The 22380-nt window shown below is 40.5% G+C and overlaps 1 protein-coding gene across 1 annotated transcript in view; it reads right to left on the bottom strand.

Annotated features, from left to right (window-relative positions):
- Nucleotides 1–22380, bottom strand: part of VWDE (von Willebrand factor D and EGF domains) — a 69217-nt gene that overhangs the window by 15084 nt on the left and 31753 nt on the right. Inside the window, exons 10-20 of the mRNA XM_054019118.1 lie at nucleotides 20321–20594; nucleotides 18325–18533; nucleotides 16843–17831; nucleotides 15697–15833; nucleotides 10765–10920; nucleotides 10503–10607; nucleotides 9051–9165; nucleotides 6276–6526; nucleotides 5939–6158; nucleotides 4490–4627; nucleotides 320–496 (exon numbers count right to left, since the gene is read on the bottom strand). Coding sequence (XP_053875093.1) covers nucleotides 320–496; nucleotides 4490–4627; nucleotides 5939–6158; nucleotides 6276–6526; nucleotides 9051–9165; nucleotides 10503–10607; nucleotides 10765–10920; nucleotides 15697–15833; nucleotides 16843–17831; nucleotides 18325–18533; nucleotides 20321–20594 — 2771 coding nt within the window. The remainder of the gene's footprint in view (nucleotides 1–319; nucleotides 497–4489; nucleotides 4628–5938; nucleotides 6159–6275; nucleotides 6527–9050; nucleotides 9166–10502; nucleotides 10608–10764; nucleotides 10921–15696; nucleotides 15834–16842; nucleotides 17832–18324; nucleotides 18534–20320; nucleotides 20595–22380) is intronic.

The raw sequence follows: 22380 nt of genomic DNA, 5'->3' as shown, positions 1-22380 counted from the left end.
CCATGTATTTAGTTTAAGAATTAAAATGGCACTCAGTATAATGCCATAAACCACTGTCTGTTTCACACAACAGCTGTCCCCTTCCTATTCGCATTTTATCTATTTTATAGCACTAGGCAGGCACACAGACAAAATACAACATGTACACTATCCCTCATTACAGAACCAATCAGGTGACTTTGCTATCTTAAGTGATGTTTTGATATTGACATTTTAGATCAGGAATAAGAATGCAGCCCAAGTAATGCATATATTCTGTTTCCTTTTAATCTTAAAAATTCATGTGAATAACATAAAATTGACTGGTAGCTTTACTTGCCAGATACATTCTCATCAGTATGTGCATCAGCAATTCCATTTTCTTCATGAAAAATGTAATCTTCACCCTCATTCCTTCCCATTTCTTCAGTGTCATCCTCTCTTTCATCATAAACATCTTCAAAGCTTTCCGGAGCCAAAAGATGTGAGGGAACATCACTTGTCAATTTTGTTTCAACTGCATATAAAACGATAGCAGAGTTAAAATGCTAGTAAAATAAAATACCTCAAGATTCTGAAAGGTCAGATGAACGGGGTGGGGGGGAAAAGGGTCCTCCATAGTTTTTGAAAAAGTACATAACCATACCAAAACCTGAATTATTCAGTAGTTGCAATATTACATAATCTTGCAGGCACCTTGGCAAGTCATTTGTTTGATTTGACTAAATATAATTAGATTTCTTAAAAAATAATTAGGATATTTGGTCAATAAATGCACATGGTAACCAAACACTGCATGTTAATGGGAAGTATCCTAGTTCTATAATATTAAATATCTGCAAAATATTTACAATTCCTATTTCTAAACTCATAGACTCATAGACTCATAGACTTTAAGGTCAGAAGGGACCATTATGATCATCTAGTCTGACCCCCTGCATGCTGCAGGCCATAAAACCGTCCCTACCCCTTCCCTGGACTCTGCTGTTGAAGTCCCCAATCCTGTTTTAGGTGACTTCAATCGGCAGAGACCCTCCTGCTAGAGATCCCTGCCCCATGCTGCGGAGGAAGGCGAAAAACCTCCAGAGGCTCGGCCAATCTGCCCTGGAGGAAAATTCCTTCCCGACCCCAAAAATGGCGATCAGTCAGACCCCGAGCATATAGGCAAGAGTCACCAGCCTGACCCCTGTCAGCCATTATACGATTTACCTACCATTGTTTGGTTTTCCTTGACTACTATGTTTTACCATTAAACCATTCCCTCCATAAATTTATCTAACTTAATCTTAAAACCAGACAGGTCCGTCGCCCCCACCGTTTCCCTCGGAAGGCCGTTCCAATATTTCACCCCTCTGACGGTCAAAAACCTTCGTCTAATTTCAAGCCTGAACTTCCCCACGGCCAGTTTATATCCATTCGTTCTCGTATCCACATTAGTACTAAGCTGGAATAATTCTTCTCCCTCCCTTGTATTAATCCCTCTAATATATTTAAAGATAGCAATCATATCCCCCCTCAGCCTTCGCTTTGTCAGACTAAACAACCCAAGCTCCTCTAGTCTCTTTTCATACGACAGGTTTTCCATTCCTCTGATCATCCTAGTGGCCCTTCTCTGCACCCGTTCCAGTTTGAGTTCATCTTTTTTAAACATGGGAGACCAGAACTGCACACTGTACTCCAAGTGAGGTCTCACCAGCGCCTTGTACAACGGGAGCAGGACCTCCTTATCCCTACTAGATATACCTCGCCTAATGCATCCCAAGACAGCATTGGCTTTTTTCACCGCCACGTCGCATTGTCGACTCATAGTCATCCTGCGGTCTACGAGGACCCCTAGGTCCTTCTCCTCTTCCGTTACTTCTAACCAATGCGTCCCCATCTTGTAACTAAAATTGTTATTAGTCATCCCCAAATGCATTACCTTACACTTTTTACTATTAAATTTCATCCTATTTCTGATACTCCAATTCACAAGCTCATTCAAGTCTCCCTGCAGGATATCCCTATCCTCCTCCGAATTTACAACGCCTCCCACCTTCGTATCATCCGCAAACTTTATCAGCCCACTCCTGCAATCGGTCCCGAGGTCAGTTATAAATAGATTAAATAAAATGGGTCCCAAAACCGAACCTTGAGGCACTCCACTAGTAACCTCCCTCCAACCCGACAGTTCACCCTTTAATACGACCCGCTGCATTCTCCCCATTAACCAATTCCTTATCCACCTCTGGATTTTCATATCGATCCCCATGTTTTTCAGTTTAACCAATAATTCCTCATGGGGTACAGTATCAAACGCTTTACTGAAATCCAGGTATATTAGGTCCACCGCATTTCCCTTATCTAATAAATCCGTTACTTTCTCAAAGAAGGAGATCAGATTCGTTTGGCACGATCTGCCCTTCGTAAAACCATGTTGTAATTTATCGCAATTGCCACTAACCTCCAGGTCCTCAACTAGTTTCTCTTTCAGAATTTTCTCTAACACCTTGCACACTACAGATGTTAAACTAACAGGCCTGTAGTTACCCGGATCACTTTTTTTCCCTTTCTTGAAAATAGGAACCACATTAGCTATTCTCCAGTCTAACGGGACCACCCCCGAGTTTACAGATTCATTAAATATTATCGCTAACGGGCCTGCTATTTCCCGCGCCAATTCCTTCAATATTCTCGGATGAAGATCGTCCGGTCCTCCCGACTTAGCCCCATTAAGGCAATCAAGTTTTGTTTCTACCTCGAATACGGTAATCCCCCATCCCGAATGCCCCTCTGTAGTGGTGCTAGTATCCCTAATACCTTCATTGGCCTCATTAAGCACCGATGCAAAATATTCATTGAGATATTGCGCCATGCCTAGATTGTCTTTAATCTCCTCTCCGGCAATAGTCTTCAGCGGTCCCACTTCTTCTTTCTTTGCTTTCTTCCTATTTATGTGGCTGTAAAACCTCTTACTATTGCTTTTAATTCCCCTCGCTAGGTCCAACTCTACACGGCCTTTGGCCTTTCTCACTCTATCTCTACATTCTCGGACTTCACTAAGGTAAGTTTCTTTACTAATCCCTCCCCTCTTCCACTCTTTGTACGCTTTCTGTTTTTTCCTAATCACCCCTTTGAGTCGGTCGCTCATCCAGCTCGGTCTAAATCTCCTGCTTTGTAATCTTTTTCCCTTTTTTGGAATGCAGGCCTCCGACAGCTCATGCATCTTTAACTTGAAGTAATCCCAGGCTTCTTCTGCCTTTAGATCCCTTAATACGTTTGCCCAATCCACTTCCCTTACCAGTCCCCTTAATTTGTTAAAATTGGCCTTTTTAAAATTATAAACCCTAGTCTTTGACTTAATTCTGTTACTCCTCCCATGTATTTTAAACCGAATTAGCTCATGATCACTGGAGCCCAAATTGTCCCCCACTAGCACTTCCTCAACGAGGTCCTCACTGCTTACCAGAATCAAATCTAAAGTGGCCTCCCCCCTCGTCGGTTCAGCTACCACTTGATGAAGGAATTGATCAGCAAGCACATCTAGGAACATCTGAGCCCTATTATTACTACTAGCGTTTGTGCCCCAATCTATATCCGGGAAGTTAAAGTCCCCCATAATTACACAGTTTCGATTAGTAATTACTTCTCTAAACACATTAAATAGTTCCTTATCCATATCCTGGGTCGATCCCGGCGGTCTATAGCACACTCCAAGCACTATCCCCGGAGAGGCTCTAGTAGTCCTATTACCCAGTGTGAGTATTGCCCAGACGGACTCTGTGTTATCTAATCCATCCACTATTATTTCTTTACAGCTTATTTCACTGTTGACATACAATGCCACCCCCCCACCTTTACCTTTGTTCCGGTCTTTCCTAAACAGCGTATACCCCTCCATACCTGTGTTCCAGTCGTGACCGTCATTCCACCACGTTTCTGTTATTCCTACGATATCCGGTTTCAGCTCTTGGACCAAGAGCTCCAATTCCTCCATTTTATTACCTAGGCTTCTCGCATTGGTGTATAAACACCCTAATGTATGTCGTTTAGCCTGTCTCCCATTAGTAGCACTATATGTTGCGGGCCTCCTTGCGCCCGTCCCCCCTGTCCTTCCTATGTCCAATCTCGTCTCCCCGGCTATGTCTCCTCTCATTTTACTCACCTTTTCCATACTGGAATCTGGCGTGGAGATTAACTGTGCATCTCCCAACCTTCTCCCCAAACTTCCTAGTTTAAAGCTCTGAAGAAGCATTTCCTAGATAAATGGGCTGGTGAAAACTGGTGTCGTTCCAATGAATTAAACAGAGCTACTTCGATTTTCACCAGCTGTGTATCTGCTCTCGCTGTCTACTGTCACATAACAGTAGGGGAATTATAAACCTAATATCTGACTTAGCAAATATACATTTTGATGAAAAGTATATAAGATATCTGTCAGCTCTCTAATATATTATTGTTTGAAATATGCAACAGACCAAAGACTCCTAATGTAAGGTGATTACAGTATTACAGGGAAAGGTTATTTTACCATGGCATATCTCCCCATCTCCATGTAGACCTTTTGGGCATGGACCACAATAATAGGAACCAAAAGTATTGAAGCAAAATACTCCAGGGAAGCAAGGCTTGGATGCACATTCATCAATATCTTCTTGGCAGTCTCTACCTAAATTGAAATACAGACATTTAGAGTATCACTTTACTTAACTTTGGCTGTACATTTAAATAAAGTGGAATTTACATGGGCAGTGAAATAGAAAACAAGTTCCACATATATAAGTACAAACTGTATGAATTCTGCAGGTCTGCCGTTAAACCATATTTCCATTAAATAGTGAATATTTTTCTTATTGTAGAATATGCATAGAGGGAGGGTTTTGTGGACTACAATTCAGCAAAGCACTTAAGCATGTGCTTAACTTTAAGCGTGTCTATGGTCCCAATGAAGTCAAACCCACTATTTATGTGCTTAACGGCAATACTAAATTGGGGAAGAAAGTATGAGATCATTTGCTCTTCGTAGACGTTATCAGCCACAATATAAATCACTTGTTATAATATAGTCAGAGTGGCTCATCATTCTTATCATTAAAAAACATAAAAAGGATTACCTGTGTTGTGTTGTGTTTGAAATGAATAAAAAATATGAGCATAGATAAACAAGTACATGTTCCGGCATGTTCTGCACATCCTTTTTAAAGGGAGATAGAACTGGATGGTGATTTCTGGATGGATCCCCAGGTCTGACTTGGGGGATCCACTGCCAAACTTATAAACCATTCCTCCATGCTGAAGCACAGGGATGCCCGCGCTGTGCCCCACAAGCTGCAGAGTATACAGACCTCCTGCATGGAATCCCTGCATCCTGCTCCTTTGCACAGTGGAAATGCAGTTGTTCCACTGACTCCGGGACTTCTACTTAGGCTGCAAGATCTTCCCCTAAATCCTTTGATTTCCTATACCTACTTACGCTCAGCAAGTAACTGTATTTGTTTGGGGTCAAATTGTGCCCTCAGTTATACACATGCTGTTCCACTGACTTCAGTGGACTGGTGAAGGTGTGAATGAGAGAATAATTTGGCAGAATGCTTTTGTTTCTTTCAAATATCACAGCAACTGATTCACAGAAGAAAATTTAAACCCAATATATATCAGCTTTATTTGGCCAGTGAACAAGTTATTACAGTCAGGAGCATTATGATTTGGGTTTACAGATTGAGTCAGCTGGGGCGAGACTCACAGTTTAATAGTTTTTCTGATAGAATAGTGTCATATGGCCAAGATTATGCACACAGATGCAAGAAAAATATTAAAGTCGCTGAATATAATATAGTACGTGGTATTATATCACAAGAGTATAATACTTCTTCATATTATCACAACAAATTAATTTCAATCTATACAAGTAAAATAAAAACAAGTAAAAAACAATTAGAAAATGTCATTTATCTACTAAAAAAGAAAAATAATAATTTACCCTGCAGCCCAGGTGTGCATTCACAGTAGTAGCTGTTTATCCCATCAACACATCTGCCAATACCACAGGGATTAGATTTACAATAATCAAAATTCACTTGACAGAGGTCACCTTCAAAACCAGGCAGACAGACACACAGGTATTTTCCACTTCCAGATGGGAAATGTATATTTGTCACACATGACCCACCATTTAAACAATCACACGATTTCACATTGACCTACAAGACAAACCCAATAAAAACAGATTACTGCTTATGAACTAGTAATTAGTTTTGGCATTAGGTATCTTATAGGTTAGGAATTAGTGTGGGTTGTTTGATTGTAATATTCATTACCTCTATTATTACTTTAGTCTCAGCATTGCAATCATCTGTCAAAGAAAATGTCAATTTCTGTGAACTCTTTGCCACAGCCTTCCATATAAGGAGGCCAGAAGGGGAAAGGCTGGCACCTTCAGGACCAGAGTCCAACATAAAAAGGATGGCAGAGCCTTCTGGATCTGATGCCATAAACTGGTACACAAAATTTTCCCCATAAAATGTCTGTAGTGTGCCTTGCAAAGTTTGAAGCACAGGAGGCTCATTGTCTGCAACAAAGTAGACATTTTCTCTTTTAAACAACAGTTAAAACATATTTATAAATATGAAAAGGGATAATTTTCTTCTAAAGAGTCTATTCTGACTTTGATGAATGCAAGTAATTCTTCTTAACTTTAATGGTACTTAAATGGCACAGAAAAAAGGCCCTGTTATCATAACTTTAACAAAGCTTATAAACAAATTATTTATTACATAGAAAAAATATTGCAGAAAGCTTATTTTATCTGTATGTACAAAGAGCCTCAAACCTCTTCAACCATCTGGACGTATACTTTGATTCTCTATAAATCTGAGCATAAATCTGCACTTGAATTACATTTTGTAAATGAAAGTATCAGACCCCATAAAGCCCAGAAATGGTTTACATTTTCCTTGAGGAAGCTCTTATAGGACAAGAGCAATGTCACCTCTTGAGCAATTTGAATGAAAAACTCTGCCACTAAGATCCAGATCCACTAACATCAATGGGAGTTCTGCATGCAGACTGCTTGCTGAATATGGCTTAATTTGAAGATGATGCTCTTTAACTATGAGATTCTGTTAAAAACATACACATTTAGAACTACATTTTCAGAACTGAACTCTATTTATGTGATTGCAATTTTGAGCCTGCAGATAGCTGTGTTAATGGGGACAAAAATGGGTTTCATGTCCACAGTGAATTTCATGTGAAAATAGTCGGTGATCAAATACCACAGTGATGGGACCCTGCATGTAAAAGATAGTTATCCATCCAACAACCTGTCTGAAGACATATATCAGGTAGTTAGAATTTCATTTACTATCATTTATGCTTACAAAGTTGAAGGTACAAATGTTTGTGGACACAACTGTATCCATAAAATCTACTAAGGCACAGCAATATTTAACTATTTGAGGCCCAGCAGAAAACCGGGGCCTTATCTAAATTATTCTTTCCACAATCACATTAGATAAATTACACAGAACTGCTCAGAATAGTTATTTTGTTAATTTGAAATTTCTGCAAAACAATATTAATACCCAGTTCTTATATAGTGCTGTTCTTTAGTAGATCTCAAAACAGAATGTTCTATTGTCAGAATGCAAGATGCAAAATTAGAGTATATAGCAGGTATGCAGTCTTGACTGAGATCCATAGCCTAGCTGGGCCCTCAGCACACAAAGCACTAACTGAATCCCATGGGGCAAGGCCACCCATAGCAGCAGCTGTAGAGCTGCCCTGCTACCCCAAATCCCATCCCATGAGTCACTGACTCTACCTCCTACTCACCTATTGCAGTGGGGGGGTAGGAAGGCAAGGATCAGTGTTCACGTTGCACTCCCCGTCAGTACCTGGCCCGGGCCGGGAAAGCTAATGAGCCAACCAGTGGACCAAATTCGGTGATGAATTCTGGTCATGTGCCAGCTGAGGCATGTTGCACATACGCTAAGAAGTGGGGGGCATGGGAGAGTGACATCAGGAATCTAGTGCCAACCTTGACTTTCCAGTGGGAGAGGCAGGTTCTCACTGGCTGAGTGGCAGCGAGGGAGTCAGTGGAAGTGAGGGGTCTGAACTAGATCACTGCACATAAACAGAGACACCAGTTGTCAGGAATGGGTCTGTTGGTACCAAAGAATTCCTCACTGAGACTGTCAGAAGATAGAGAGGGCTTAGCTCCAACTCCTCACCTATTCACCAGCTAATTTCTGGTATACTGTCAGTGGGCTCCTCATTTAATCTGGTTCCTCTTCTCTGCCCCCTCCCCCACAAGCAGCTCTAGGGGGATTACCAAAGCTCCAGGGGCTGCAGTAGCCTTCATGCTCCATGCACGTGGTGGGGTGGGAGAAAGGGAGAGAGAGAGAAAAAGGAGATAGGTTCTACAGCAGTCCATTAAGTGGATAAGGGCACTGAGTCTTTATGAGCTCCCAGCCCTCTTCAGCAGCAGTGTGGGACTCAGTTTGTATAAATGTATATTAAGTCACTATGAATTTAGTTTTCGCCTAATTTTTTTTTCTTTTAATTGTATCTGAACACAACCAATGACTATTCTTTTAACATGTAATCATTAAATCGATTCTATATTGTTGTCAGTGTACACGGTACAATAGGTGAAGTGTGTCAAACATTTAACAGGTTGCTGTCCCCAAGATCATACCAAGCAGAACAAAATGCACAGAGAATGGTAAGAATACATTATTAAATAATTGGCTGATTTTCATTAAGTTGTGTGTGTGAAAATAGGTACTCGCCTCGACTGACTGCAAATTTACCAGGTCACCAGAGTTGTGCACATGTACCAATCTGGTCATGTGCTCACATGTCCAAGTTTGTGCACTAAGAGCCTGATCCAAAGGCCACTGAAGTCAATAGAGTCTTTCCCCTGACTTCAATGGGCTTTGAATCAGGGTCATAGTGTCCATTTCACATGCACAGTTTAACAGAAGTCATAATCAATACGTTGCTTGCATCAAAACAATTTTGAAACACAACCACTTCATTAGGTTTTAGCCTAATTCCTGTGAGAGGCTCCAGAACAAATTTGAACTTACTTTCAGTAACTGACCAAGTTAACTTTGAGATGTCAGGTCTGCAGAGTAAGCATGGGCTGGTGGGATTTGTATCTCCTTCCCCATAACAGAGGCCATCTATGTTGCATGTTTTCTCCTTAACAGAAATGTCAATGTAATTGATTAATGTTTATGATTTTCTCTTGTTTCTCAAACAGTAAATCTTTATGTATTTTAAAATGTCAGAGAAAGACAATCTACTCTAACTTAACAATTTAATTGAATAAAGTATTCATTTTTGTTTGGGAATGAATTTGAGGGCAACATTTTCAAAGCTGCCTCATCCCAATCTCTAAATCTGTTCTTGTAAATTTTGTGCATGAAAAATCCCTATTGTTACAACCTGGACATCTGATTTATAATATTGTTGACACTTCTTGCAGTTTCCCCTGATAACGTCCTGATTCTTTGAAGATATCCCAAAATGCATCATTCTATGACAACACTGACATCGTGCATTGCATGCACAGCCTTAAGACTTCTAGGACCAAATTTATCCCTGGTGTAATGTCAGTGAAATGAACAATTGCACCAGGGATAAATTTGGTCTCTGGTCTTTGTGATGTCACAAGGTAATGTATTATTTTGCTGAAGTGGGAAATACTAAAGTGATGTCACAGAAGGAAAAAATGAATTTTACTAAATTCATTGTATTGATTATCTGAATGTCCCCTCCCAGCCCTCATAGCTTGGATGGTGGAGGCTTGCAGCAGATAAACCTGTGCTTCATCCAATTTCATCCTTGCTTTGCAGTTGACCATGAATGCCAGGTATGCCTTTAGAGCTAGAATATGGTATTTATCTACTTGTCTTAGAAGGGCCTGGTGGTGCATAGCGACATCCTCTCAGAGCAAGCTCAGGGGCACAGGTGGACAGTAGTCCTCACTGGTTTGGTGCAAAGCAGGATTGCTCAGCTTGCTCCCCTCATTGCAAGTCTTCGCTGCTGGTCTGGAGTGAGGGAGGTGCATGGCCTCACTTCCTCCACCCTCGTGGAGGCATCAGTGGTAGCTCCATGCATGGGTCTACAGCAGTTTATGTATCTAGTTGGTTTCATGTGTAGTTCCTGCAGGAACACGATGGATTAAGCTATTTTAGGGCCAATTTGCTCACAAGAACAGACTTACTAACTTCAATGGTGCTTTTGTAGGACAGATTCTGATGCCCGTTTTTATTCATAGTATATGGTCCCTTGCTTCAGAAATAGTTGAATTAATTATTGTGAAATAAAGTACGATTCATTATTCACCATGAATAAGGGTATCTGAATCTGACCCTGCCTGAGTAAGGCAAGCAGTATTTAACAAATAATAGTCTATTATGTGAACACATGTATTAGACATCTTCCAAGGACTCAGTTGGCCTTTATATTTGTTTCCTAGCTCAAACTAAGATGCAAATATTCAAAATAAGCATAAATAATAATGAAGCACATACCTTTAATGTACATAACCGATTTGCCTGTGGTTCACATGTTTGACAAGCTCCATCAAATAATGTCATTGTTTTAGGGTTGCTATAAATGAATCCATCATTAGAAATCTGTAAGATGTTACAATAATAATGCAATGAATTTATACCAAGATATCCAGCAAAAGGTTTTAGTACTATTTCACAAATGATAACATATAAATACCAATTTGCATTTTAATAATAATAATTGTATCTCAAAATTACTATTTGAAATGACTGTGGGTACCTTGATTTGCCACCTCGCAATAGGTTTGTCGTCAACCTGATCCATGACATCAGATTGCTGACCATCAGTCGGCAGTTGGCAATCAACAGTTCTGGTGTTTTGGAAGGCAGCCGGCGTAAACACAGGTTCTCCCAGGATCCATTTACCATCGCTGTACTAAAATAAAGGACAGAATGCCTGTTTTTTCATATCACTGCATTCTGAAAACATGTTTATAACAGAGAACATGTACTGAACACTATTAAAGTACATGTGTCTTTTCTATGGCTAGTCACACTTCGGAATGGTGAAGTGCTATGGAAGTGCTAAGTATTATTATTTATTGATGAACACATTTCAGCTTAGGTCTTCTGTGTCTAATTAGAAATGCTAGTTTGGAACTGAAGGCCCAGATTCATCCTTGCAGTGAGGCCATTTGGTACCACATGTCCAGAAGATAATGGATCTAAAGCTGGGGCAGCTGGCCAGGAGAGGATCATTCATTGTGCGGGGGAGCTTCTTTAGCAGTGTAGAGGTGGGATAGCAATGCCTAAACCTCCCCTCCTCCCAGTTTCCAGTATGTGGGCAAGGCTGGGGTGAAGGGAATGGGACTGGGTCTTTCCTGAGTCCTAGTTATCATATCAACCCCTCTGGGTTATTGGCTGTCAGCCATTAAGATCTTCTAACCCGCACCATGGAGCCAACCCACAGTATAGTTGGCCTAGGCTCGAGGAGCCACAAATGCTGTTTAAAGCCACCTTTGTATATCCCTATACTGAGTAACAGTGTATGCTCCTTGGCTGTAGTCAGGGATCTGGCCTTAGAGTCCAATATAATGGAACAGAGATGATAATGCTATGGGGCCTAGTCTTGAAGTCCTTAGTCAGACAAAACTGTTCTTGATATCAGTGGGAGAGTTTTGTGAGAGAGTAATACAGAATTGTACTCATAACTGATGCTGGCAGATCAGGTGCCAGCTCACGCCAAGGTCCCCATGTTTCCACTGCATGACAAATACATAGCTGGAACCAGTCTGGCTCACCTGTGTTTTGGTATTGCTAAAAGAGGTATTAGAATTATAAGAAGATTTAGACTTTATGGAATGCTTATAATTTCACTTATAATATCTGTATCCCATATTATAAGCTATTATTTGAGCATTTGCATTGTAAGACTCTGTAATTGTGTAAATCACCAGACAGGAGAGCGACATTAACTGGTGTGAAGTGCTGATTTCCAACAGAAGGTGTTTACGTTCTGGCTGACAAGGAAGGCCCATCAACATCTGACGGACTAGAATGTAACATTAAAGAGGAAAAAAGACTTTATTGTTTACTCTCTCCACCTCCATAAATGTGAGGCTTGCAGGTGAATTCCTTCCATCAGCTGAGTTTGCCATTCAGAGCAGCAGAAGGAAGGGAATAAAAACCCCTAACAAAGAGGAACTGTATCTTTATGTTGCCTGGACTCTGGGAGGCAAGGATTACTAGGCATATGCAAAAGATCCCCAGTGGTTAGCCTGGGTTAGCCCTAAAGTACATATAGAGCTTGAGTATCTAGAAGCTACTATTACTTTGGAAATTTAAGATTGTAACTCTTTTGTGTATGTATGTTTACCTACTTTAAACTTGAAAATAACTCTCATAGTTCCTTTTCCTATATAATAAATCTTTAGAAAGTTTATTACAGGACTGGCTACAAGCATTGTTTTCCCTAGGGTAAATGATTGGTCCTTTGGGACCGGGAGTAACCTGAATATTGCTGTGATCCTTGGTATAAGAGACCCTCTGTCACAAAGTTAAGCTTACGGAGGTGGCAAGATAGAGGATTACCCGAGGGGACTGTCTGTGACTCCATGTTAAGGCTGTTATAGTACCTGAGGAGTTTGCACTTGATAATTTTTTGGTGAAATCTAAGTGTACAGCTCAACAAATTTGGGGTTTGTGCCAGGCTTCCTAATCGTCTGCCCTGAGATTGGTACTCATACTCTTGAGTCACTATAGGACAGCTTGACAATACCTAGATGCATTAGTTGTATGACCAGATGCACCTATCACATACACCTCTACCCCGATAGAACGCGACCCGATATAACACGAATTCGGATATAACGCGGTAAAGCAGCGGGGAGCCCCGGGCCCTTTAAAGCACCACCAGAGCCCCGCTGCTTTACCGCGTTATATCCGAATTCGTGTGGAGCCCTGGGACCTTTAAATCACTGCCCGAGCCCGGCTGCCCTGGGGCTCCAGCAGCTGGGCTCGGGCGGTGAATTAAAGGGCCAGAGGCTCCGGCTGCTGCGGGGAGCCCCGGGCCCTTTAAATCCCCGCCTGAGCCTCACTGCTGGAGCTCCGGCGGTGATTTAAAGGGCCTGGGGCTCCTGGCAGCGGCTGGAGCATCGGGTCCTTTAAATCACTGCCGGGGAAGCCGGTCCAGTCCGGCATGGCATACCGGCTCTTGCAGGTACGCTGTACTGGACTGAACCCGATATAATGCGGTCTCACCTATAAAGCGGTGAGATTTTTTGGCTCCCGAGGACCGCATTATATCGGGGTAGAGGTGTAATTTAATAAAAAATAGTTAGACACACCGAAAGAGATGGTTCACAGTGAATCCAAATTAATTAGTTTTTACAAAAATATTAAATATTTGTAGATCTGACACACACAAAAATAACCTCACACAAAATTTCTTTTGCTGTAAAGATGGAAATTTCATCATGAGTCAAATTTAACTTGACTATTTAAACAGCTAACCTTTTCCCAATATAATTGGACAGTTATTTTGCTAATTGTTTTTTTTCCCATATGTGAACTATTTTGGTTCTGATATAAAGATATTCTGTCTTTCTTTCTTGTCTTTCTTTTTTAAAAGGAATGTGGCAAGAATGATAATCTATAATTACATTGAAGGAATAAAAGCTAATAGAACTATTAATAAAAGTGCAATTTTGACGGCATTTACCCTCATAACCTTTGAAAGGTGAAGCAGACATTTTCCACAGTAGTCTTTTTGTTACCAATCTTGGGAATTCTGAGGTATGAATTTGCTACAGAAACAGATTAATTTTTTTTTAAATTACAAAGCCAGATGTCAGGGGTATTGAGACAAAGTATGTTCCCAGGTATACATGCATGTACAATTTCATGCAAATCAGACTGAATCTTACTCTGTATTTTGCTTGTGTGGGCTAAACTGTCTCGCCCCCTACAAAAGCTCAGTAAATTTCCCCAATGTATCTGTGTAATCATAGACTCACTTGTCATGGCCCCCAAAATCTCCTGCTATGGCACAGATTGCTGCCCTACAGAGCAGTACCTAGCTGCTCCTTGGACTGTGGAATACTCCTATGCAGGCTCCCCACAGCCATCTTTATTTCCACCATGCACCAGACACACTTCCTTCCTGCTCCCTATCAGGATTTACACTCTTGGGGAATAAGGATGGATTTGGCCTTTAACCAGAAGTGAGAAAGTGAAGAACAAGAATTTTTCCCGGGTTTAGCTAAATATTTCTTCATTAATGAGATGCCTGCTAAAATGATTCTTCGAGGAGATGTGGGAGCAAGTAGGTCTGTACCAAACCACAGAGAGACCAGTTCTAATGGACCAATTTTTACACTGTTGTGACTCTCCTGACAACAGTGGGTAACTCCTGATTTACACCACTGTAATTATACAGGGCAGATAGCCCTGAAAGTAAAAAAAAATTCCAGTACTTGGCATTCTCAGGACAATACCTCAGATTCCCCATGAAGTTTGATCCTGTACAAATATTAGCAGTGGGGCTCATTTTCTAACTTAGCTCAAGTCAGTACTAGGAGTGTCAATAAAAGTGATTTACAATAAAGATTTTGTAGCTGGGAACCAAATGTGCTACCACAGAGAGTGTTAGAACAGAAAACCTTGCCATGAGGTGAGTGAGACATTTCAAACTGTGATAAGCGAACTCTCAATATCTGCCTCACTGGGAGCTTGATCTGAAGGGCTTTTAACCTAATGGAGTGTAAATTTGCTGTTGACTTTCTCATTTTGAACCAACATGTAGATAAGTGGATCCATGTTGTGCTCAAGAAATAGCTACAGCCTGCATTCTATAATCTGTCAAAATAATCATAGCATCTGCAGGAACTAGTTGAGTAAAAGTTTCTTGTCTCAAAAAGGAAAGTTTCCCATTGAATACACTCCAAACAAAACCCCACATAAGTGAAAAGCAATTTTACTTTGGAGCTTTCTTAGTCTCTTGTCCAAGATCAAGAGGCCAACTCTTCATTGCAGCATGACTCCTTCAGGCTTTCCAATAGTTATGAGTTAATCAAGTGTCCTGGGCAATTCCTGCATTCTGTCTACCTAAATTCCTCCTGCAATTTCATTAGCATATGTTACAGTATTCTTAATATCCTGTCCTAAACTATTATTAAATAGCTGCTGTATTTTACCCCAGTGTGTGGCAAAAATTGCACCTCCATTTTTATAACAGAAACATTATATTTCAAAATGCCATTTCAAGCATCAGGCTCCAACCTGGAAAAATTAGGGGTGTCCTTCAGCCAGCTGCCTTGCCCTCCAAATAACAGGACTCTATCCGTCTCTGTAAGGACTTTTCTTTACAACCACCTGGTCACTACTGAAACTCCCTAACATAGGGCTGTCCTTGTATAGATATATTTCTCAACATGCTTTTCTGATAACTGGCTGCTGTTTGCTGTTATCTCTCTCTCAACTGTTAAAAATTCCTATTATGTTTTCTATTTCTCTTACCATTGAGGAGATGGCAGTCCTGCAAGGAGTTGAGTGCCCACTGTAAAGTGCTGAGTATATTTGATCTCAGCTTCCATTGCGTGATTGGGCTGTGTGTGTATTAATATAAATGCCCTCTATTCTGCCCAGGAAATTAGAAATTATTCCCAGTGCTCTGAAAAGTTCAAATATAAGTATTACTGTGTAAATGACAAACCTGTAGTTTGATAATTTCACATTTCAGACTGGGTGACTCCCTGAATCCTTGGCCAAAAGCTCTCACAGATGTACAGTCATACTGTCGAACATCACACAATCCATCATTCTCCAGCTCTGTAATTTCTGGAACCTGATCTTTGAAGTAAATATCAGTAAGTAAAAGTCAACAAATTAACTGATTAACACACATTTAAACTATGTAAAGCATAATGCATATGTCTATAACTAGACATATATTAGAAGAAAAAGTAAACAACATTGCCCTGCCTGGTCTGTCTTCAGCATTTCATTTTGACTGGTTAAAATGTTTAAATGAGAATTCAGATACAATTTTAGAATGACAGAAATCTGGCATACACAGATATGGGAAAGAGATATACAAATACAGTACAACATCTTGTAGATCTAAGTTAGAGATCCAACCATAGAAAGAAATTAACTGGAACATTTTATAAATTTGAAGTTTCCTATTTAGCTCTACTTTTGATATTGAGTATGCAAGGAAATTTTCATGCTGCTAAGAAGAGGCTGGGCAGGTGTTGGGTCTGCTTCTCATTTATAGTAACATATCTTTACACTCCTCTGGCAGTATAAAGTGTATCTGAGAATCAGGCCCTAACTTCACAAATGGTAGAAATGGAAATGGATGGGGGAAAGGAGTCTACAGCCCAAACCTAACTGTTTTCTTTTTGATGTAGATACCCTCCTAAAATAGTTTGCTGTCAGGGAAGCAGCTCCTGCAAAATAAAAAAGTATTCTACTGCCAATTAATGATCAGGGCCCTTAAAGAAGTTAAAAATAGGGAATGGATATGTGTGACAGCTCTCCTTGACAGAAGACTGTGTGTGAAATATGCTTCTCTCCTCAGTTAGTAGTTTAGATTGTATATTCAGTGACAGTCGTCACCATTTTAATTCTGACATGCCAGAAACTGAGTCTGTGGCTTGCCCTTGGGAAACAAGGAGGCAGAACAGATAACACATATAGCTGTAATTGGAATGAAGTTGTGGGATAATGAGTAGGCCCACTGTAGGGAATAATTGTCAGTGTGCAAAAGCAGGGGAGAAAGGCAATAAAATGAGCCAGTCTGGCACAAAACCCAAGAACATTGTATGAGTAAATATTCCTGTACAGTTCTACTTACCAGACAACACACTGCAGTCATAGGAACTAAAGCCTTGAAAACAGGCACAGCCCCATTCTACACACTGTCCATTACCACTGCAGAGATTGGGGCATTTTAATGCTAAGAGAAGGTCTTCAATTGACCCCTGAAATCCTTGTGTGTTGTAATTTATTTCTTCCAAAACCCTCTTTTCACATTCATTCTCTAACAGGGCCATGCCTGCTTCTGACCAGCTGAGATCATCCTTTAGCAACAGATCTTTAACACACATATCTACTGTATCCTCTATCCGCCTGCCAAGAAGAGCAGTGCAAGTTCTTCCTATGCTGGAGTTAGCTATTGTTTGCTTGCATAGTGCCAAGGCACTGGACTCAGTGAGGCCAGAAGGTGTGGGCCAAGAAGGAAAAAATTCTTGGTGTGTGTCAGGGATATGGTCCTCTGGAAAAAAATAGGTAAACCCTTCCAGGTCCATTTGGCTGAGACTTTGGAATGGAAATACAGAAAGGTATTCATAATAATGCTGGCGCTTCCATCTATTTCTGACAGGCTGTCTTTTGTGGAGATGGCTGTCATACTTCTGTTTATTTCTTCTACTTCCCAAGCTCAATGAGCCTTGTTTTTCTGTTCCAGTGTCTTCCCTTGAATTTATAGCTGTATGTGCTAGGGTTTGTGTGTGATGTTTGGTTTGATTAACAGACTGGTCTTCTCCTGACAGAAGAGCAGAAGAATCCTTTTCATGTGAAGATGCACGTCTGCTTAAGTGCCTGATAAGATCAACAGAGCTAAAATACTCAGCAGTGACATCCAGTCCTGGTATCAAAGAAAGAAACTTAACATTTTCACTTTCTTTGCAAGATGAAGCAGATTCTGTTTGAGAAACAGAATCCAATTTATTCACCGATTGATATAATCCAGCATCCTCAACTGTGCAACTACAGAAGGGTGTTTTCTTGGATGAACTTAAAGAACCTGGTGTTTTGTCAAACAAACTGTCTCCTGGTGAAATTCTATAAAAGAAGAGAAAAGAAAAATGAATATACTGCAAATTGTTATATCGTTGAATTCTTTTATTTTAGAAGTCCACAGTGTTGTTTATACCACTGGACCCTAGATTATAGTAGATACTGAATATCACCATATAGCCTTTCAAAATTTTAAGTGACCTATAGAAATTACCGAACCATGAGAATACATTTTGACAATATGATTGAAAAGCATGAATAAATACATTGGTTTGTGTGGTACGGCTGGTTATATTGTTTAATAGCCTTTTAACAAATACTAAATAGCAATTAATCCTCAAGCATTAATTTGTCACATCAATAATTAGTGTCATAAGATAATTACATTTCTATAGTTTCTTTCCATGATTAAATATCAACCTATAAAGCTAGGAAGATTTTGTAATAAAACAGGTTTTCAAAGTACGTAGGGGAAAAGCTGAATTGGAAATGAAGAATTTTCTGCAGGGAATTGATTGAAATAAATGGTCTTTCTTACCTCCACTCATTAATAAAAGTAAGATGAGCGTTAGAATTCTTTGGGATTTCTTTCCTATTCACAGTGTGGTAGTCATTCTCTGCATCTCCATCAAATGTGCCGCAAAGTCCTAAAGTGTTCTTATAATCTGAACTGGGTGCCCGGAGTGTCACACTCATTCCCCATTCACTCACATCGGCACGAATGAAAGCTCCAGAAGAAAATGAGATCTAAAAATAGATTGATATTACCACAACAAATAGACACAACTAATTGTTAGGTATAAAATATCAGACAACAGGGGAAACAAATAGGGAAGTGCCAGGTATATAGCAGTTAAACTCTTCATCTGACTAACCTTTCCAGAAATATTTTCATATTGTATCTCACAGTCAAACCCTACAAGCCAGTGTGGTGATTTCATGGCCACATAACCTTCATGACGGTCAGATATATTATACATTGTAGTCCTGTAGGACTTCATGGTTGTTAGCAGGAATAAAATGGAGGACCAACTGCTCCAAAAACACAAGGAGCCAGAGATCAGCTAAGCATAGAGAAGATCAAGTCACTCTTTATATGCTGGCACCAGGGAAGGGGAGATACAGGTGCCACCAGAGGATCACCTAACACTGGGGTCACCCTCAACCTGGCTGTGCTGGTTTTAAGTCCAGAATCTGCTGGTAATATGGTGCAAAGTCACCTTCTACACATGAGAAGCTGGACCTAAATGTTCCAGAATATCTCAAGAGAATCTCAGAGTTTATTATTTTAGTTCAAACATCTCTGCAATCTATTTGAAAAGGAACGATGTGTTTTAAGAGCAAAATCTTCTGGATAGATGTAATAAGATATTTTAATAGATTAATATTGCCAGAAGGGACCATGGTGATCATCTAGTCTGACCTCCTGCATAACACAGGCCATAGGACTTCCCTGAATTAATTCCTGTTTGAACTAGAACACATTCTTTAAAAAACATCCAATACTGATTTAAAAATTGCCAGTGATGGAGAATCCACTACAAGCTTTGGTAAATTGCTCCAATGATTAATTATCCACACTGTTAAAAAGTTGTGTCTTATTTCCAGTCTGAATTGGTCTACCTTCAACTTCCAGCCACTGGATTTGAATAGGGACAGTCTTTCAGTAGATAAAGTGACAATGCTTTACCCATAATTATTTTTCTTCAATGCTAAGCAATATTTATGCTAGTCTAATGCTTTATTAGAAAAAAAGTTGATAATTAAATTGCAGCAAGCAGGTAAAGAACATAATCATGCTTCATTAAACTGGTTTATCTCTTCTGTAATCAGAAACACTGAGCTCTAGTCAAAAGGAAAAATAAGGATGCTTGTACATTCATGGAAGAGCAAAAAGTGTTCCTCTTGCATGGTAGATATTAGTAGAGGAGGTGACTGGCACCAGATTAGTAGTTGAAGCAAGGACATAGGACTTTACAACTCCTGGTTTTCACTCCCAATTCTGCCATTGACTCACTGAGTAAATTTGGGCAAGCTGGTTAACCTCTCTGTGTCTCAGTTTCCCTATCTTCTAGCTTATAGAAGTGTATTGATTAATTGATTAATATTTGGGCTCTTCAAATGAAGTATGCAACATAAATGAAAATCTGGCCACTTTTATTTCAGTACCTAAATGTGGATTTTGCCACCCACATTTGAAAATGTTGCTCTTGATTCTTAATTTACTAAAATTGTCATGCAGCTGGTATATCTAAACTTATAAAGCACGGAGGCCTAAACATTTTCTTTGTAATTCAGGCTTCAAAGGATAATCTCCTCTTGACATGTGTATGTAATTTCCAAGAGCAGTGGTGGGACTCATGCATGTGTTCTGGGAGGATATTTTATCCCTTTGATTCAATGGGATTAGAGCTGTAAAACAGGCTTTATTGAATTGTTTCACTACAGAAGATAACACAGGCTTTGGCAGTATGAATTGGCAGAAATACCTTCCAAAATGAGTAACACCACAGCAAATAATATTTACCACATACCGTGACTTTTCTTCCTAGATAGGATTCAGTGATCCTGATATTGCTTCCCATTATGTCTCTACTCTTTACAGATAAATGTGGCTGTGACTCATGTAGTTGACCGCTGCACATGTCAAATGCAATAATATCACTTCCTTCTTTGGCAACAAAGCCACAGTTACATGATGCTGGGAAGTGAAGGCTGCCACAGTCCCACTGGCGCACATGAACTTCAAAATCCCGAGATGTACTCTTATAGAGCACAAATGTTCCCGTTTTAAAATTATCGTACAACCTGGGAGCAAAAGAAAGCATGTGACATTATCTTAAAGTCTAATAAAAAGCTGCAACATGCTTTGTCAAAAACTTTCCCTCTATAAGATACAAATTTCTAACACTTTATTTGCATTGTCTATTGTTCCCCTTCAAAGTTATCTCCATGCTCTAAGTAAGCCAAACATTAAAGTTAAAAATGAATTTAAAAAACCTTTTTTGTTCTAGAAATCAGCATAATGACTTGTTAAATGGAGACAGTTGTAAATCAAAAATTTAAAATAAGAGAGATCAGAGTCTATTCAAAAGTGGACTTCGCTTGAGCTACAGAGGGAGGTGCAGAACAACATCCTGGAGGGTGGAGGGATGGGCAGGTGGTGTAGAAGTGGGGAGTGTATGTATGTGTGGAAAGATAGCCAGGAGGACAAAAGGGGATTACATCAAAGATTGGTGTCAAGAGAAGCACTTTCCACCCTTTGATATGGGAGCCGCCATTGCGTGCCTCTAAAGGGTTAAATGATTTGAACAGGAGGAGCCTAAAGTTTCAGGTGGGGGGTGTTACTGAAGTGTGTAAATATCACTTACAAAAATGGTTTAGAGCAGGGGTCGGCAACGTTCGGCACGCGGCTCGCCAGGGTAAGCACCCTAGCGGGCCGGGCCAGTTTATTTATCTGCTGACACGGCAGTTTCGGCCGATCGCAGCCCCCACTCACCGCGGTTCGCCGTCCCGGGCCAATGGGGGCGGCAGGAAGCGGGATGTGCTGGCCGCGGCTTCCTGCCACCCCCATTGGCCCGGGACAGCGAACCGCGATCGGCCGAACCTGCCGCGTCAGCAGGTAAATAAACTGGCCCGGCCTGCTAGGGTGCTTACCCTGGCGAGCCGCGTGCTGAACGTTGCCGACCCCTGGTTTAGAGGATCACAGACTTGGGTAAGGGTCATTTTGAACTCAACAGAAACAGAACAGCAATGTGCATATTCTCGGAGACACAAAAAATGATTTAGCTTAAACACAAGTCGTGGCTTTTTTCTCAGGAGGGAATTTTCTGTTCCTACAAGGATAAGCATTCAATTTACTGGTATTCAATTAAACAAATGGAAGATTGTTTGGTAGCTAACAGTATGTCAGGACATATATAGTGTCTGAAATTTAACTAAGGCATACACAGTGTTTGATTTTTGCTATATGCACAGTGACCTGGTAAACACAGTGCATATGTGGTTGGGATGGCCACTCTACCGGGTTTGCAAGGTACAAGCTAGTGATTCACTAAAGACAATCGCCCTGTACTTCTTGTTCCCAGCTTGTAAATAAAGAGGTTGCATTGTTTTTTCCAAACCATCAGCCTTTCTCTTTTTGGCAGCATGCTTTCAGCAAGAGAATGCCATTATAAATCACAAACAAGCCCAATCCTGCAGTATCTCCCTGGTTAAATTGCCCATGGAAGAGAAGTGTCCTGTGAAGCTAACTCCCACTGAAGTAGGAATGACAGAATCAAGCTCATTGTTTTTTATTGCTAGTAACATAAGGCCCTCTGTGATGAACATGCTAATAAAATCTACTGCTCATGTGAGACTGTGCTGCAATACAGTTGGACTCAGGGAAGGAATCTCCTAGCCTCAATATACACTGTAGGGCCATCCTGTAACTGACCCAATCCTGGTAAGAGAAGATGCATTTCTCCCTTCCTATATGGGGTTCACTCGGTGTCTCCATACTATGTGTCGATGAACATCCAGTTTGGGGGCCACATGTTCCCTTCTGCTCGGCCCTGTTACCCTGACAAGAACCAATGGGGAAGTTTTTTCT

Source organism: Malaclemys terrapin, chromosome 2, assembly GCF_027887155.1.
Source record: "Malaclemys terrapin pileata isolate rMalTer1 chromosome 2, rMalTer1.hap1, whole genome shotgun sequence".
In the NCBI taxonomy this organism is placed as follows: Eukaryota; Metazoa; Chordata; order Testudines; family Emydidae; genus Malaclemys; species Malaclemys terrapin.
This window is presented reverse-complemented; position numbering and strand designations above follow the sequence as displayed.